Raw genomic sequence first — 19,117 nt, forward strand, 5'->3', positions numbered from 1 at the left:
TTCCTATTTTTTCTCTTTGAACACCAAATGCTCTAGTCAATCCTACCCAATAAAGTACATAGCATCCAAATCAGATCGCGTTACTAATTTTGCCAGCTTTGAAAGGACTAAAAAAAATTAGATATTTACAAAAGCATGGAAATGGCTTGCCTTTCTTTCTCTTGAGCCTGTTTTATTTGATACTTGGAACTGACAAATGAATAATTTTCATGAGAAATAAAGCCTAAACCACAAGAAAAACAGTTTTCAAATCCAGGGTCTGAAGTTCTTCATGCTGGGGAAGAACTGCACTCCCCTTACAATGCAGGGACACATCTGACTATGTGTCTGTCTGGTCTCTACAAGGAATCATCCTAAATATCTTAATCTACTATGGAAATGCATAAAGTTATTTCAGGAAAAGTATCATAGTTTCCCGCTAAGCAGATAACTAAAATATTTATATCAAGAACTACATGGCACTAAGTCTATTTCTTCAGTCCATCTTCTAGCTATCCCTAACAAAAAATTCCTGGCACCCCCCACCTCATTCAGACTATGCAGACTTGCAAAGACAACACTGCATGTTTCTTTCCATTCCTGCCAAAATAAGCAGCTTTGAAAAAGTACAATATTCACAACAAAAATCATCACAAGGGTCAAAATCCTCCAGTGGAATGTATTCCTCACAGCTATTGTCTTCAACGTGATCAGGTATCAATCCAAGTTTTTACCCAATCAACATTTACTAAAATATCATCCTATTTATGAAAATTAGAGGCTTCCTCTCCCATCCCCATAACTGAAGTGAAAACATCAGTTATACAGCACAATTACAGTGCTATTGAAAACAGGTAAAGGTTTGCACTATGAAGAGGAGACTCTAGACATAAGAAATATGTTTATGCAAGTCTTGTCAGAATCATCTCTTGAATACTGTATCAGCTGACTTCCTACAATGTCACATACAACCAGCTTCTAAAGATGCAGGTCTGATATGAGCTTGAACAATTTGATAAAGTTCAGCTTTACACAGCTTCTAATATTCAGAAAAGTGTACTTGCTATAGGTTACTTGTCTGCATGCCTACTTTACATTTGTCTAGGTATCTGGCTACAATACCATGAAATGTCATGTTACCTAAATTTCAACAAGCAGAAAAATATCACTGTCACAAAAAGCATATCAAAAGTATAAAATGTTTTTTATCATCTACTATTTCTCTAAGAGCTTGCATTGTAAATGACAAGTAAGTTGCTCTGCCGTTAGGAACTCCTGCTGACTTTTATAGATTAGTATGGATTTGATCTTCTCACATGGTAAGGAAGCAATTAATATCTGAAAACTTAATTGAATTATTACTAATAGATCTATTTATTTATAGTTCAAAGAACGCAATTAAGAAAAGCTTCCCATCATCCCTTCTGTAAGCTAGTTTACAGCTGGCACTCCCCAAAACTGACATTACTCAGAACATCATTTTTATAGGGAATATAATAGGAAATAAAGACTAGCAAGCCATAACATAAGAATATTCTTAATAGTAGCACTTCGGCAGAAACCAGAGTAAATGATCATTATTCCACAATCTTTTAAGTGCATTCTAACATGTTCCGTACTTTCCACTCCCAAGTAAAATGAAAGGTGAAAAAAGGTTAAGGACAAAGTCTTAAACTTAATAGACTTAAAGTCCTCCAATGTTCTGATTCATTTCTGATGGGCAAAATAGAAGCAACTACATATTTTGTTTCCATTACCAAAACTTCAGCTATGTTTTGTGCACCCCACTACTTTAAAAGGCAAGTCTTGACTTCTTTGCAAAGTTTTCATCTTTCTCAGGGAGAAAAAAAAAATTAAAAAAAGAATTAAATTATCTAAAAGTTTTAAATAAAATATTAATAATCAGGTCAAATGCCTAGTTATAACCCAAGGCAGACAGAGCCATAGAAGGGAATGACTCATATTGCCTCCTTTGATAAATCACACGATTCCTGAACATACCTGAGGACCATGAGTATCTTTACTTCTCCGTTTTGAAAGATGACAATTTCTCACCTGCTATAGAATGATTTCTCACTGACAAGTGTTGTGGGTCTAGATAATTGCAGAATCTCAGCACCACAATTTCCAATAACAGTAGGGAGGAGAGCAAGGCAGAGCACATAAATACTCAGTTGATATTGCCAGCTAACACAGCCCAGAAAAATACTTAAATTAAAATTAATAGTGGTAATTGCTATCTTTTGCCTAAATTGTACAATGATCAGCATTCAAAATTTGCATGTGCACACATAGACCCTCCTCACACTGCTGTGGATTCTTAGCAAGAAAAGCCCATCTTACTATGCAACATATCTACTGAGAATCAACACCTTTTAACTTCAACATGAAAATTAATCACGGTGCAGCTAGAAATCTGAAATTTATTTAAAAAAAAATGAGAGAACAAACAAGAAATAGCCTACCTCAGTAACTTGATAAGAACGTTCTGAAAAAGAAGAATCTCAAATTTTTGTTTCTTTACCTGGAGATTGTATTTGCCATGTAAAATTCACTGCATAGCATGAAAAGCAGAATGGCTAACTACAGCTGGATGTTCAGAAGAGCAGTCTTCTTGAACACTAATTCCATCTGGACATATGAATGTACAACTTCAGTAAGAAGGCTAGAGTGGAAGTTTTTCTGTAGGTGGCCAAAGAAGTAATTAAAAGTTTAGATCCAAATCCCTGAACATCATTGGTTGTGTAGTCTGGTTTCTAACTTGTGAGCAAGTTCTTCAAAAATTAAGGTGGCTGTGTGTATGGAGGTGGCTTCTACACAAGAAATTCTCCTCTCAAGAGTGCTCAGAACTCTCCATACTGAAGACTCAAGGACAATTGTGTAAAGTCTCTATCAGGCTTCTATAAAAAAATCACCCACGTTCCTAACGTTCTATATTAGTAAGCTCTGGGACATGAGCACTGAGTTTCTAGCTGCCCTGAAATGGTTGTAGTTGTGCTACACAAAAGTTCTCATAAACAAAAAAACAGCTAGTACCAATTTATAACCATCTGACACTGGTTATAACCATCTGACACAAAGTACTGTGTGTTTCTATTTTGCTCACTGCTGCAAATAAAGTTTTTCTAAAACGAACATAAAAATGCCATTACACTGATTCATAACATGGTATTTTAAGTACTGATAATATAAGTTAAAATAAGTGCTAAAAAAGTAAAATTGAATCTGCCAGTCTCTGTTCTTCCTCTGGAACAAACCTACTAAAGCTTGATCTCTTTTTCAAAATTTCAAATACTTCACACATTCCTTCTCCACTCCCTTTAAAACAATCATCTTCACTGAGCTAAAAATCATCTTTTTAAGCTACTTGTGCAGTGACTAAATTATAAGAAATTCTCCCCCTCACAAATATCTATGATCTCTGCTTCAAGAACATTCCCCTTTTTTTGTGTTTTGTCTTTTGGGTATTACTTGAAAGTTTACAAGAGAATAGGTTACACATAGCTCAAAAAGAGATGGAAATGAGAAATTCCACAGAGTCAGAGTCTTATTATCTGTGACAATTCAGAAATGATCCTGTTTGTTTAAACTGCTGAAAAACATAGCTATTTTGGGCTCAGACTGGTGTAAGTGACAACAAAATTAGGACAATTATATGGAGGTTCTTCTATATATAATAAGGAACTCTCAAATATTCTGCAAAGATATCCAAACCCATTAAGACAAGGAGAAATGCAAGAACACACTTCCCTGGCATACTTTTTAAGTTTTCAGCAGCTTTATTAAAGCACTTTTGTTTTTTATTTTTATATCAAAAAGTTCACTTTCTTGATTTGGCAGAAAATAAAGAACACCTTAAGACTACTTGAACATTCACAATAGTGATATTTCACCAGCAAACAGTTAAGCATTATATTATCCTTTTCTAAACACCCTAAATCATAATTTAGAGACATGCTGGGTGTGTTAGAACTGGCTTCTAGGTTCTTCAAATAGGGCAACAAGGGCAAAGAAACATCTGCAGACCTGTAAGAGCAGAAATGCATCTTCTTGAAAATTCCCCCACCTACTGTCTCACTTGTCAAGATGATTACTCTTGCAAAACAAGATGCTATAAAATACAGCGCTGGTGAAGCCATGCCTCGAATCCTGTGTTTAGTTTGGGGTCCTCCCTACATGAGGTGCTGGAGCATGTCCAGAGAAGGCAACAGAGCTGGGGAAGGGTCTGGATCACAGATCTGATGAGGAACATCTGAAGGAGCCAAGTTGCTTAGCCTGGAGAAAAGGAAGCTCAGGGGAGACCTTATCACCCTTTCCAACTCCTGGAAAGGAGACTGCCTTGAGGTGGGAGTTGGTCTTTTCTCACAGCTAATGAATGATAGGACAAAGAGGAAAAGGCCTCAAGTTGCACCAGGGAAGTTTTAGATTGGATAGTAGGAAAAAGTTTTTTCCCTGAAAAGGTTGCCAAGCACTGGAAGAGGCTGCCCAGGGAAGCAGTTGAGCCACTGTCCCTGGGGGTAGTTAAAAGATGTGCAGATGTAGCACTCAGCAACATGGTTTGGTGGTGGGCTTGGAAGGGCTGGGTTAAAGGTTGGACTCCATGATCTCAGAGGGCTTTTCCAACCTTAATGATTCTATTTTTGGCTCTTGGAGAACTCTACTTTCTTGTATTTCATTATGTATTCTTAAGTTACATAGGGAATTTTAATCAATTTCATTTTACTGTAATCAACTTCAGCGTTTAAATTTTTTAAACCAACTAAACCAGAATCCAATAGACTTTTCATATGAAGTATCTAATATGAAGTATCTATTATGAAGTATATAATACATCAGAAATATAAATACATCTGCATTTTGAAGAAGCCTGGAATAACAAAAATTACCAGGAAATGGTAAAATTGTGGCAAAATTGAATGATTACCTCCACATAAAATAAATTCTGTAAAGAGTATATCTTTACATTCTTTGTATTTGTAATATTAAAGATTAACAGGTTTTTAAATACAAGAAGTTAAATAGGTCAAAAAAGCAGCTTCTAAAGTGAGAGATTTGCAGGACTAAATTTTAGCAGGTCTGTAAGTCCAAAGAAACAGTCCCACACACCCTTTTCTCAGCATGCTGCCAGCTCAAGAAGCTCTGGTGCTGTAGCTCTGGACAGTCACTGCCACCCTGCAAACACATTTCCACTTTTCTGACATATCTGTGGGTCTGAACAGACACCTAAATCCAGGATTTGGCCATATTAAAAACAAACTAACAAACAGAAAAACTTCTTACTTTATCTAATAATAATCCTCGATATGGTGACTCTAAACCTAACATCTGGGCATAAAGTAAAGATGTCAGGACAGCAGGAAATAAGGGCTTAGACTGCTACTGAAGGCAACCAAAATCTCTTATTATGGGCTCAGCATAGCCTCAATAAAAATCCTTTCTAAAGAATCTTTTAAAAATCACTAAAAAATTTAGAATCCATTTGATGACCCCACAGAAATAAATCCTGGAACAAATTGCAAGCTGTAACCAGAGAAGCAGATGTGTATTATCCAGTGAACCTGAGCTAGGAGCCAAGTCTGTGAATTGTACAGGACAAGGCACTTTTGTGATGTTAACACAATAGATAAATTGATAAAAGAGAAATAATAAAAGAATCATCTAAACACAGCATCAGATAATTAAGAAAAAGCACCATGAAGTGTTCCTCAAACATCTATGAGAAATCTTTCCAGGCAAGGGCTAGCTGATAGCATCATAAAGCAGTGGGAATCTGTTTAACATAGGATTTAGTGTACTTCATTAGTGAGAAGAATTCTCAAACATACCTAAACACCTGAAACAGGGAACTGTTCACCAGATTAAATATAGCTTAGTCTTACTAGTAAATAAGCATGAAATACTTTAAAAAGCTTTTCAGTTCTGCTCTTTTTGAAATTCAGTGTCCTCCCACAAAGACATCATTATTTCTTTATCTGAGACAACATCTTAAAGTACTGTACATTTAAATTGCAAAGCACTGCAACTTATCTTGAAAGTGATGGATATATATTTCTAGTTTAAAAACATCAATAGTTCTACTACAAAAACTAGATATTGAGAGCACATATCAAATGCAGAAAAGTTAATTCTACACCACTGTTTTCAGTCTTCAACTAATGGATCTTCATTAAACTCCCTTATGACTTCCCAGGGCTTGCAAATGAGTGAATCAAATTATTTTATTGAATATGACTCTAAATTATTTCAGTTCACAGTACAGAAATGTATTTGCAAATTATAGTGTTTGCATATATTTGGATATCCTTAGTTACCCGAATTATTACAGAACTAGGTAGATGAAATACACAGAGCTAAAAGGCAAAAAATTAAACTAATATAAGTAAAAAACTTTCAAAATCTGGTTTTGTTGTACAACAGTATCTACAAAATTCCTGCTGTAAACAGACATCTAATATAACCTGATACTACAAAAGCCAAAAATAATTCAATGGAATGGTCTGCACAAAATTTCATAAATACATCTATGAACCAACCATACCTTCAGAGCCTTCACAGAAAATGTCATGTTGCATTCTTTCAATTACATGAATATAGTCCACTTTTCCTCCAAGGTATTTCTAGTGAGCAAAGGAAAACATCCTTTCCACTTCACCAAATTACACCAGTGTCTTTGTGTATGCAATTTCATTCAATAGTTACACCCTCCAAGCTCTGCTAACATCTGTAGTCTAAAAATAAAATGTACCAGAAGTATTCTGTATATTTTCATCTGATGTAAAAGTGTTGCATGAAGAAAATGTGTCAGAAAATATTGTATGCGTATAAAACGTTGATAAAGTACTAAAAGTAGTCAACTTTAGTCCTAAACACAAAACATTCTACTTGCTTTCTAAAACCACTGAAACAATAAAACCTGCCTTTTAGCAGTAACTAAATATGCTACAAGAACACTCAGATTTATTCCAACAATAATACATGCCCCACATAATTGTTTATGAACAAGTTACATTGTGGTATTTATAGAAATACAAAAACATTTAGAGGTGTATATACATATGCACATATATAAAATATACAGTGAGAACATTTAAATATGTTTTTTGAATCTTTTAAAGATAGAAGCAAACAATAGTTCAATGGGAATAAGTCCTCTTCTTCAAACAAATGCTAGATATTGCTTCAAGAAATTATGTTGGTGGATTGCAATGCAAATCACAGCTGCAAATCAAAGTTTTCTATCTTTAAAAATAGATTTTGTGGCCCAGGAATAAATACCACTACACATTTTCATAGTAAGGGCTACCCTCCTGGTATGCTTGGACATATATTTATTTCCATATAGAAGCTCTTATTAATACAAATAGAATTACACAAATCTGTCTACATGAGCAATTTTGACATACTTTAACACATTAACATAAGAAGGCCTTTCAAAATGTGCTGAAATAAGGAAGAATTAAAACACTATTCACAGAATCATGAAATAGCTAGGGTTGGAAGGGATCTTAAGTATCATCTAGTTCCAAAGCCCCTGTTCGCTGCTGGCAGTGAACCTTCCACTAGACCATGTTACTCAGAGCCCCATCCAGCCTAGACTTGAACACCTCGAAGGATGGGAAGTTCATAGTCTCTCTGGGCAACTTCTTCCAGTGCCTCATCCCATATAATGGTAAGGAATTTCTTCCTAATATCCAATTTAAACCTAGCTTTCTCCTGCTTAAGGCTATTACCTCTTTTCCTGTCACATGTCCTTGTAAAACGTCCCTTCTCACCAGCTTTCAAGCAGACCCCTTTAGGGACTGGAAGGGTTATATGCAAGACATTCATTGTTTTTATAATATGCACAACTACCAGTTCCTTCAATCACAAATTTTTCTAATATTACAACAAAGTAATATCCCTCACAAGTCAGTTTCCATTGTGGAGGAAGTTCTTGAAACTGAATAAACACTATCTTTACAACATATATTTATCTTGGTCTCTTGTCTACGAGCCCCTCCACCGTTTCTTCATTGCATTTATGCCGCTGGCACTACCAGACAAGACAAAGCCCTTGAATCACTTCTCAGAGCAATTAAAGAAAGTACCAATATTCTCAGCAGGTCTAAAATGGCAGCAATACACTTTGAAACCGCATACACGAGGGAGATTATATTGACAGCAAATATTAAGTTCCAATGCCTGGGGAGGGAATGTGTAATGGGAATGTTTTCTGCATTTGCTCATAGTATTCTCTGCCTAAAACTGCTGTACTGCGGCATTCCCAATGCTCCAGCTGCATTTTGCCTCAAGATAGATCACTTGAACATGACAGACTCCCAAAATTGTTTTTCTAGATCATCTTTTATCCGTTAGATATAAAGAAACACTCAAAAATCTTAATAATTTTTTGTCTTGACTCCAAAAGACAAGTATTAGACTGCATGCCCGTTTTTTGTCAGATGTCCTACGGAAAAGGCCTGAGCTCTTAACTTAAATATACAAATAAAACAAAATCTTCCAAAGCTCGTGTTTTTCCAAGGGAAACTTTAAGCTACTTTGGAGGTTTCTAATGCTCCCATCTCTCTCTAATCAATAAATGTTTGAAAAAATCAGACATAAAATGATAATTAGGCTGAATTTCTGGTTCTCTTTAAATCAACTATTTGAAGGCAGAGAAAAATACAGAAATTAAGAGATTTCTGTTATATTCTAGAACAGGAGCACAAATATAATTACTTAAATTTTATTCCACACAAGTACCTAGGAGCAAAATCTTACCTTGATCAAATGGTTTACCCGGACTCCATGTATGAAAATAATCATCCTGGAGGGGGAGAAACAACCTAAATTTAGTAAAATATAAGGAATCCACGAAAAGCTCACAGTATCATAAAAGACAGAAGAAGCATACCAACCTCTACTTCCTAGAAAAGGCAAGCAGCAAAACAAAATAAAAAAGGAGAGAAAAAGATTACAGTTATCATAATGGGACAAATTACTTATACAGAATAAAACAGTGTAATTCAGAGGCCATTTGCATCACTCATAGTAAAAATGCTATTCAAAAATGTTACTTAATAGCCTTTAAAATAGAAAATGTCTTACTCACAGTACTCACACAGGTAATGTTTCTAGCACTGTTTTTAAAATGTTACAGTAGTTTTCCTGTACTTTAACTTCAATTCTATTGAAAAACTTAACTACACTTTCAATGCATGGCTTTTCAAAAGTAAAGCTTCAAAGTCATCATCAATAAAATACAACTATTTTAAACAATATATGAATTTTGGAAAAATAATTTTCTATGTAGTTTTAACCACATCAGTAAGATCTTTCATTTAGTCAGTCTAATTAGCTCTATTTCCTATAAATCATCTTTATAAACGTAAAATATCTTCGTCTTTATGTCATCAATTACATTAGGCTTCAATTCCAAGAAGGAAAAACTTAATTAAACTAATTGCTTTCAAGATTATGTGACATTTGATAATAAATTACAAATTCACAGCCAAGACAATAGATTCATCAGCACATCTCAGATAACAGGTGTCACAAAAAAATGGCTGGAATTGTTTATTATTATGTCTTAATCCAACTAACTATTCTCTAGAACAAAATATTTAAAAGACTGTACCAAATATTTTAAAGTCTGCATATATTAAACTTAACAAAATGTAGCGGGTGTACTGTCAAATCCAGCAGTTCTATCCCACTTGCTAAAAGATCACTGTAAGAAAACATCAATTTATACAAATTTTAAATACTGAGAAAATGTAAATCTCATACAGTTGTCAAAGGCATCCAGTCAGAATTTAGAAATTATCAAGCATCAACTATGTCTTTGCAAGTACAGAACACTCATTGGGTTTTGACCCGAAAATAAAAGAAAAAAAAAGTGGTTGAAGCCTAATCTGTATTTGACTGATTGTGTTTTATTAGAAAAAATGTTTTTATGAAAATTTGTGTTTTGAAAGATAAAGACAGAAGTGAGCAGAATCTGGAAGTGCAAAATAGAACCATATTTCTGTACCAATACTTAACCATTCCTTTACTCTGGTGCTGCACACATTAAAAATCCACAAATCAGTATATGTGATTTGTCTTTTTAATTACTGTATTTTTGAAGTAATAAAATACACACAGGCATATCATTATTTTCCAACACACAAGAAGTAAGCAGAAATTACAATTATGATGGCATTTTTGAAATATTCCTCCTAATATTCACCATGGTGTTATTCCTACAGTTGTGTTCTGAACAGGTCTGAACCAGCTGGGAGGCAATTCTGTTCCAGGAGTCACACCACAGTGGCAAAACTTAAGATTCTTAAAAAAATATCAAAGTGGTAGATTCTCTTTCTATGTCCATTAAATCAACAATGTTCATTTACAATGAGCCCATGCAGAAAATTGAGTATTATTATTAAAATAGTGAAAAATTAGAGTATCTAGAACATTCAGCTATTAGAACCAAAGAGAAGTCATCCTGAGTGTGACAAACATCCCCTCTAAAGCAAAGCATCCAGCATTTTGCTTAAGGAAGAATGTACAAGTGGGGCTTGTATAAATTATATGTTCTCAAGTTGGCCTGAAACCATCCAGGAGATAAATCAATTCTTGTTCATCTCTACTGCAGACAACTTCACAGACACCAAAGATAATATCCCTCAGGCATTGCCAAAAGTCTTGCTGACTGACTTCTGTCTACAAAGCAGCTCCCTACCTTTCTTGTTACCTTTCTGTGAATCTTTCCCAAGTCTGCTCTCTTGGCAACTGGAATTGTGCAGAGCATTCAAGACAAAGCAGCATTATGGATCTATACACAAGACAACACTATTTTGTTCTGTATTCTTCTCCCCAGTAGGCCTACCCCTCTGTTGTCTTTGTAGGTTGTATCTATGTTTTTGTTCTTTTTAATATTATTTGAATGGTTTGCATGGAATTCTCTACTATAAATCCAAAATAAACCAGAAATAGCCATAAACCATATGTACCTATACTGATTTTCCTACAGAATTAATTTTTCCAATCAGGTGCTACTTAAACACAATCCACTATTGGATATGTTAAACAAAACCCCTATGTGCCTCTACAAACAATTAAAATTGATAATCAACTGTCAGATTATGTAAAGAAAATGTTTCAATAAATTATAGCTTCACAATTTTACAAATATTCCTGAAGCTATTTAACCTTCTGCATAAGAACCTGGCTTCCTCTTACATTCAGTCCTTTTCTGATCTTCAGTCAGTAAGTTTGATTATAATATGATTCAATATCCTCTGAAGAATGTAATCAAGATCATTATATAATGTACAAAGCCTCATTTTCACAATTTCAATATAAAAACATAATGAAGGAATACACAGTTTACAGTGAAGTCTGGGTATCATCACAGCATCTCTAGGTAAAGTAGCAATCTATAAATGCAAAAGTCGGGATCTCGGGACAGATCCTAAGTCTCCTGAATTTCTTCAGGGGTTGGTTTGCTTGCCATTGTCCTGAGCATGTTAAAGGGCAAGTTGTAAAAGTAAGCAGAATAAAGTCACAGATTTGTAACAGTAACCACATCGCTTTTTCAACATCTTCCAGCTAACGCTATTCATGCATTTTAAACAGAAAATTCATCCTTACTGCTCTGCTTGAAACTATGTGAAATGTCAGGATTTCTTTCAAGTGTCTCTTTGAAAGACACAAAGCACTTCTAATAGCCATGGATGATTGATTTCAATGAGTTTAATATCCATGCCTTAAAATTGTGCATATTTAAGCATTACACTCATTCAGGGTCATAGTGATGAAGTGTTTCTAAGAACTTAAGCTCATGCTACAGTTATATATGCAATTTGAGACTAATAACTTTTTTTCCTGAAAAGCTCTTACTATTAAAAAAAAATTACATCGTCTGAAAATCTGACAACTCTATAAAAAGAACCAAAACAGCAGCTTAATGAGAAAAGATATTAAAAAATAGGAAAATATATATTCTGCCTTGAACATTTTTATTGCTTCTTTTTCGACTTCAATATTCTTCTATAGGTACTCTCTTATTGTTAAAAATGAGTTATTACGTAAGTTTTTAAAAAAATACACATTATGGTAAGAGAGAAAAAAGCTCAATGGAAAAAAAATTAAACAACAAAAAACTTAGACCATACATGGCAATGTAGTGATGCAGGAGAAGTTTTCATCTTTCAATAGACACAGAACCTAGGAGCCTATTGCTTATCTTTCCTCTGTAGCACATTTGTTACATTATTTAACCCATCTGTCCTCTGCAACATTTTCTGTAAATGCTGCCACCACTTGAACAGAAATCTATATTCCAAAGAACATAGTTATACATGGTTGATGAGTGACTCAGAGAACAGCAGGTATCCATAGGTGAGGAAGGAAGTTTCCTCACAAAATATTTTCAGACCAAGGTTAACCTGAAAAATCAGACAAAGAAAACTCAGCCCTTGTTTTGTATTCAACGTTTTCACTCTAGTATGGCCTACACAGTGAAAGCTAATATATTAAAATAAAAGCTGATTTGTAACAGAGAAACCACTAAAATTGAAGCAGTTTTCTGAACTTATAATTATCTTTATATTTTATTAAAGTACAATTTCACTGGTGCAGCACAGGGGTATTGTTATTTATGTGACTTACAAACTACCAATTTTAGAAATCTGAGCAATGTCAGGCTTCATTTATAATAACTTTTCAAGAAACAATACTTCTAACAGTTGCCAAAGCAGGAAAGACATGACTTCCTGAACACCGTTCAACAGCAAACTTAATTCTGCCCATACAAAATTCCATTTATATGACTTACTGTAATGCAAAAAGTACATTTTACTGCTGGCCTCCCTATTCCTACAGAAGGGTTGGGTTTTTTTTTAACAAGGAAGACTTGCATACTTCATTATAGAAGGACATGGAATTGCCTTTGACAATTTTAGAAGCAAAAGTTTTTCTGGTTGCCCATGCTGCCTAAAAACTTAAAATCTACAGTATTAGATTCAGATTATTTTTTCCTCACTGCTGTTAGCTGTTCTCCTATTGAGTATTTCACTCTTTTTAATTTCAAGGAGTTCTTAATGGGCTTTCCATTCCAATTCTTCTATCTGCATCTCAAGTACACACATCTGCTTCTCATCCAACACGAAAGCTCTTTACCTCTTTCAGGCTAGGTCTTTGCTATTTGGTAGCTGTGCTATTTTCAGACTCCACTCCAACAAGCCAACTCAGTTCAGCCAACTATCTCACATCACAGCCCTCCCCTTGCCTCAAGCTCTATTCTGCAGCAAACTTGAGCTCCCCAAGTATCTCCCCCTCACATCTTTGCACCACTCCAATAGCAGAGGATTTGATTCATCTGCCCCAAACCTCCCCAGTGTCTCTAACAGATATTTGTATCCTAAGTCTCAAAGAAAGAGCTGGGGTAGAGTTGCATTCTGATACCTCTGCACCAATCTCTTTCCAGTGCCAGAAAAAGAAAGCACAAAATGTGTGCAGAAATTTTTTTCTGCTTGTATTTTGCTCCAGGACCTTCAGCCTAATGACAGTGAGATTGTCATTTTCCTACAAAACCTTAAATTGCTGGTCACATGAAGAACTGTTACAGTAATAAAAGGATGAGACAACAACAAAACTGCCATCATATGGGAAATCCACCAGTCCTAAATATTGTAGCTTCCTCAAATAAATGAGGGTCACAGACAGCAAACTCAGAGTAACTAAGATATACACATCTAATGAGAGTACTACCCCAAAACATAAACCATAACTGAGGAACTACAAATTGCACCAGGAAAATATATTATTCTTATGTATTAGAAAATTCCTCAACCTGAAACCTGAGCCAGTCTGGAATTCCCATCCAGGATGCAGACATGCTGTTCAGCAGCATGTGGATACTCACTTGCCTATCAGATGCTGGTTTTCATCTCTGCTGAAGTGCACAGACATCTGATCTATCATAGGCCATGTGAGCACTCTGCTGTACAAATGTGGAGGGTCAGTTTAGCCCATTAAATGCAGGATAGTGCACACATGAGAATAAGGCAGACACTACACTCCCCAGAACCCTATTTACTACCACTGCATCTCACATACCTCAGAACATCTGTGAAAGCAAGAAGCCAGCATGGACCTTGTGCTCCTTAGCACATTTTTTACTAATTGTCCCAGAGGCATGTAATAAGTTGCTTCATCTGTCAGACCATATGTGATGTCACATAGCTACAGGTCTGCAGTAGAATTAGGAACAAAACTAGTTCCAGGAGGGCAGGGACTGTTGCATCTAGCACATTTTTTGGCTCAATACTTTCTTCTCAACAGGCTCTCCCGTTTCCCACCAGCTGAAATACCTGTTTTGCTTTCCACAAAGCCAAATTTAAGAATAGCACAGAGCAGGAAGCATTCTTGAGTGAATCAGTTAAAAAAAATGATTTAAAATCACATTTATTACACTTAAGAAATTAAAGAAAATAAGCCCAGAAGGTATTTACAGACAAGCAAAAAGGAGACTTCCGCCAGCTTTGACTGCAGATTAAGTCTCCCATTAGAAACATAATTAGTTTAGCCAAAACCACCAGGAGTTCAGTGCTCAGAGTACTCAGATACAGACACAGGCAGCAACCCTTCACATCAATACTTCTGAGAATCAAGGAGCCAAGATAACTATCAGTTAATAACTCAAAGAACCAACACCAGAAAAATTCCAAAATAATGAACCACCCCAGAGGTAATATAAGCATTGTTCCTCTGGCAGAGAAAGACATCATCACCTGCAGGCAATACAGAGCCTTGCTGCAAAGCCCCTTCCCTGCTTGCCTGGCAGGCAGCCCCCAGGAGCGGGGACAGCACTGGCAGGTGAAAGGACACGGCTTTGCTGTTCTGTGCCAGCCTGCAGGGAGCCTGATGGCAGCTTCCTCCCCAGCCCCTGGGCCCTGCCACCCCTGAGGCCAGTATTCATGGGGCTGCCAAAGCAAAACTAGAATCAATAGCTGCTTCCAGTGACTCTGGCACTCAGCTCCCCACATCCAGTGTTCATCCCGCTCCCTTCCTTGGCCTCGTGTTTCTAGCACCATTGATGAAGCTGGGCTGGGAGCCACCACTTTTCAGCCCTCTCTGTTGCACAGCTCCCATTCAGTAAGATTTCTGTGGATGCTGTCTTTTTGGTACTAGCAGCGTTACTGACAGCAAGTTTGAATAGCACAGTATTTGAAATCACTTGTCAAGAAATACCAAATGCTCACTAAAGCATATATTCAGAAATATGGAGAAAGTACTGAAAAACATTTTGAAAAGGAAGGAATTAATATCAAAGCACAAGCACTATAAGCTTCTAAATCCCAGTAAAAATTAAAACATTGTTTCTTTAAAAGTGCATCTCATATTTCTCATCATGAATAAAAGAAATAATGGACCATCTTTTCACTACAAATACAAAACGTTCTGGTCATTCTTCTATTATGCTTTCAGGATTGAACTTATGAAGAAGGCCTTAAAATATATTTCCTAGACAACAGGAGAAAAAAAGACTATCTGTGGGACTTTCATATGCCTGCTCAGGCATTTCATGCACCTGATGCTGTTCCATTTCCTCAGATGCCACTTCACTAATGCACCAGGCCAAGGCAACAAGGGCAAAAATTACTCCCTGATCCTCTGCATACAGTTCCACAGACAGCCAAAAGCAAAACAGAAAACAGCAACAGACTATACAGAGAACTCAGATCCTATATGTGGGGCTGGAGGGAATCTACCTTGGCATGTTGAAAGAGAATGGCAATATGATTGTGAGGCTATGGTTTGTGTCTATTAAAAAAAAAAAAGGTGAACTGTATGAAGGAGATCTTTAGAAACTGGAAAAAAAAAGCTAACATCTTAAAAAGATAAAAGCTAAGAAAGAAAATACTCAGTGCAGAGACCCACCAATGACCAGGCAGAGAGGCTTGCACAATGAAATAACAGTTTTGTGCACAAGGAGACAATGGGGGGTGTGTGCACCTTCTATATCAAATGCTGCACTATTCCACAAATGACAGGAGCTCATGTAATTTGTCTTTTCAAACTTTTCTTTCTCCCTCCACCAGCCTTTTTTTTTTTTTTGTATAATGCAGCAATACAAACTTGTCATATTCAGGACAGAAGCCCTGTAAGATGTGAAGGACACAGGGAGGGCACAAGGACAGGAACAGTCTAGGTTTTAAAGGTCTGCTAAATGTCTAAAAGGATTTGAAAAGGCCTTGGCTCTTAAACAGTTTTTGGAAAACATTTTTTCAACTGTATCTGGCCACAGCAAGAGAGGAAAAAAAGTGCTAGTCATCAATTTTCATTCAGGAAGGTAAAAATTTATGTCTTTTTGCATGTCCTGGGATCACTTACAATTACAGATACTATACTTTTAATGACATTTCTTTTGTTTGCTTGTTTGTTTTCCAACCTGGAGAAAATTAATTACAAAGACGGTCATGAGATCTACTATATCATGCCAGCTGCATGGACAGATTTTGGTATGTTTCTCCCAGCAGAGGAGAAAATAAGTCTCTCACACTAAGGCTCAGGACAATGTTCTAGCCTACCCCTCACTGCCACGGAGACAAAGAACACCTTAGTGTGAAAACAGTCCAAAATTGAAGAAATTAAGGAATTTAAAATGTTATGAGAGAGGAATTGCAGTGCTATTATCATTACAAAACAAGTAAGAACAGATGTGTCAACAGAAAATGGGATGGAGGGAAAACCACACATATACAACATGAATAACAGAGGGAAGTAGTTAAAATTGCTGGTCTCAGCTCAAGAGTGCTACACAGATATTAACAAAATAATTCCTATCTACAATTAAAGAATTTAAAAAAGATGTCATGCAGTTTAACATCAATAAGAGAAGTATAAAGACAAGAGAAAATAAGGATGGTATGAAAAAGAGAACTATATTCTAAGTAACTCGTCACCCTTTTGATTGGTAGGATACAGAGAAATTCCCGGACTTCTTGCTAACATTAGAAAATTACAAATTTAGCAAACTGAAGAACAAGACAGAAGAAGCACATACACATTTCAGGGTGAGAGGTGATTTAGTACAGGAATGGTATTTTATAGTGATTTGGGAAAACACATATTTCAGCAAGCAATATATTTTTGAATTGGGCTTATTGATTAGGTACATTTGGAAAAGATCAGCTGTTTTAGCAAAAAGAAATGGTTACTCTCCAGATTAAAGGGATTTCATTGGCATATCTTAGTCTGTTTGTTTAAACAGAACCAAGTCAGGGTTCATTTCTTAGAAAAATATTTACAAGCCAAATGTCCCATGTGCTTAAGAAGAAATTTAGGCTTTAGTAGCCTAATTCCTGTATCTCCTTAAGAATGTACTTCACAACTACAACTTATTTTCAAAAACATGCCAGTCTTTGTAGGAAAAAATTATAAGATCTGTGCTCATTCAACCTATATTTAAAATTTAAGTCTAAAATTCACAATATTGCTATATTACTTACCTATTCTGAACTTCCCCTAATCAGATACTTCCTTTCCAAGAAAAGCTCTGTTTATATTAGTGAAGATTAATATAATACCAAAATATTTCTCAGACAAATCAAGAGAGGCTGCTGTCTCAAGAAGCTTTCTAATGTTCCAATTTTTCAAACACCAGTTCTAACATGTCCATAATTGTTTTTCCTCATCCCTTAAAAAACATCTGTCTTGTGACATTTTTATTATTGTATCTGCAAAATTGTAGCAAAAAATGTTGACAACACTGCACATTCCAATTATTCCCTCCCTTGACAAAAGCTTTGCTAAGTTAAGGCAATAGAGTTGCAACAGTTTCAAGTAAAATGCAAGACGGTGATACCAGGTGGATAAACAAGACAAGGAGTTTAGGCTGAATCCTACTGACAGTGAAGATTAAGAATCCCAAATAAAAGTAAATTAATTTTAAGGAAATCACGGATGTTTTGTTTCCCAACTCCAGCCACTATGCCTGTGTTATGGAGAGTTAAGGCTCTTTTGATATCTATACCATGTGTGGTGAAAAACATGTAAGAATCTCCCACACTAAGTAAATACTCCCTAGGATACTCTGTAACTTAATTCATTAGCATGTATTAAAAGTACCAAGAAAATCAGGATATGCTACAGAGAAATATGAGTCAGAAGAGCCTACTTACTATGCATCTACAGAACCCATAAAACACTGAGAAGCAGCAGCCTTGCTCTGTCTTTCAAACTGCAGCTGTAGGCTTCCTAACTGCAGGGCAACAGCAGCAAAAGGGGTTCAGACTGGTTCAGCTTCCCCTAATAATACTGCCAGATATAGCACAAAATCTGTGTATGTGACATATTTGCTTTGCCCTCCTGATCCCTTGTTTTTCAGAGAAGCTGATCTAGCCCTGGTTTTAGTCCCAATGTTTAGGAATAGTTCTGAAGAAGTTTCTCTAAGTCAGCTCCTACAGTGCTCTTCTCTTAGACGTGTAAATGTACCAGGTATCATCTCCCTATTTACACACATCTTAGCTCAGCAAGCCAGGAAAAGAAAAAGAGGGTTTCTCTTTTTCCTAAGTATATACAGAAATACTACCCTGAACATCATCCTTAATGTCTTTATTGAGCAGAGGTGACAATATGTACAAAACCACACTTCAGTACTGTGTGTTTTTTATGGCTGTTTTTAATCACTAAATGCTGTCTGCCAAATCTGCTACATCAGAATTGTCTTCCTCAGAGAAATCACTGAAGAATGGTTCTCCTCCAGAATGGTTATCTTCCATCGGTTCTAAGGAAAATAAAATCATTATTCCTTATTGTTAAGAGCAAAGTCTGGCTTCATTCTCATCATGAACAACAGCAGATATGCAGAAAAAGAACAGTTCAATATGCAGGGCTCCATAAGACAATATTATTTCTCAGACCCTAAAGCAGTAACTTTTACTGATGAAGCCTAAAGAATAAATAAAAGCATTCAAAAGATCAGCAAAAGAATCTATGGGATTTTAAACTCAAACAGAAGTTTAGAAACACCAGCACTACTCTTTTAATTAATTCACACAGGATAATAAAAAAGTATATCACCAAGTGCTGAATTTCTTGAAGGAATTATTCTCACATGCAATCTAAATTTATCTCAAAGTAATTGACCCATTTCTTGTAGATGTTA

General features: G+C 35.8%; 1 protein-coding gene across 3 annotated transcripts in view; it reads right to left on the reverse strand.

Annotated features, from left to right (window-relative positions):
- Positions 1-19,117, reverse strand: part of SPOCK3 (SPARC (osteonectin), cwcv and kazal like domains proteoglycan 3) — a 165,661-nt gene that overhangs the window by 95,078 nt on the left and 51,466 nt on the right. For 2 of the 3 annotated variants that reach the window (XM_054632779.2, XM_077177278.1), the window contains exon 3: positions 8,740-8,785. The exons of the other annotated variant lie outside the window; for it this stretch is intronic. In XM_054632779.2, coding sequence (XP_054488754.1) covers positions 8,740-8,785 — 46 coding nt within the window. The remainder of the gene's footprint in view (positions 1-8,739; positions 8,786-19,117) is intronic. 3 annotated transcript variants of the gene reach the window in all.

Source organism: Agelaius phoeniceus, chromosome 4 (assembly GCF_051311805.1).
Source record: "Agelaius phoeniceus isolate bAgePho1 chromosome 4, bAgePho1.hap1, whole genome shotgun sequence".
NCBI lineage: Eukaryota > Metazoa > Chordata > Aves > Passeriformes > Icteridae > Agelaius > Agelaius phoeniceus.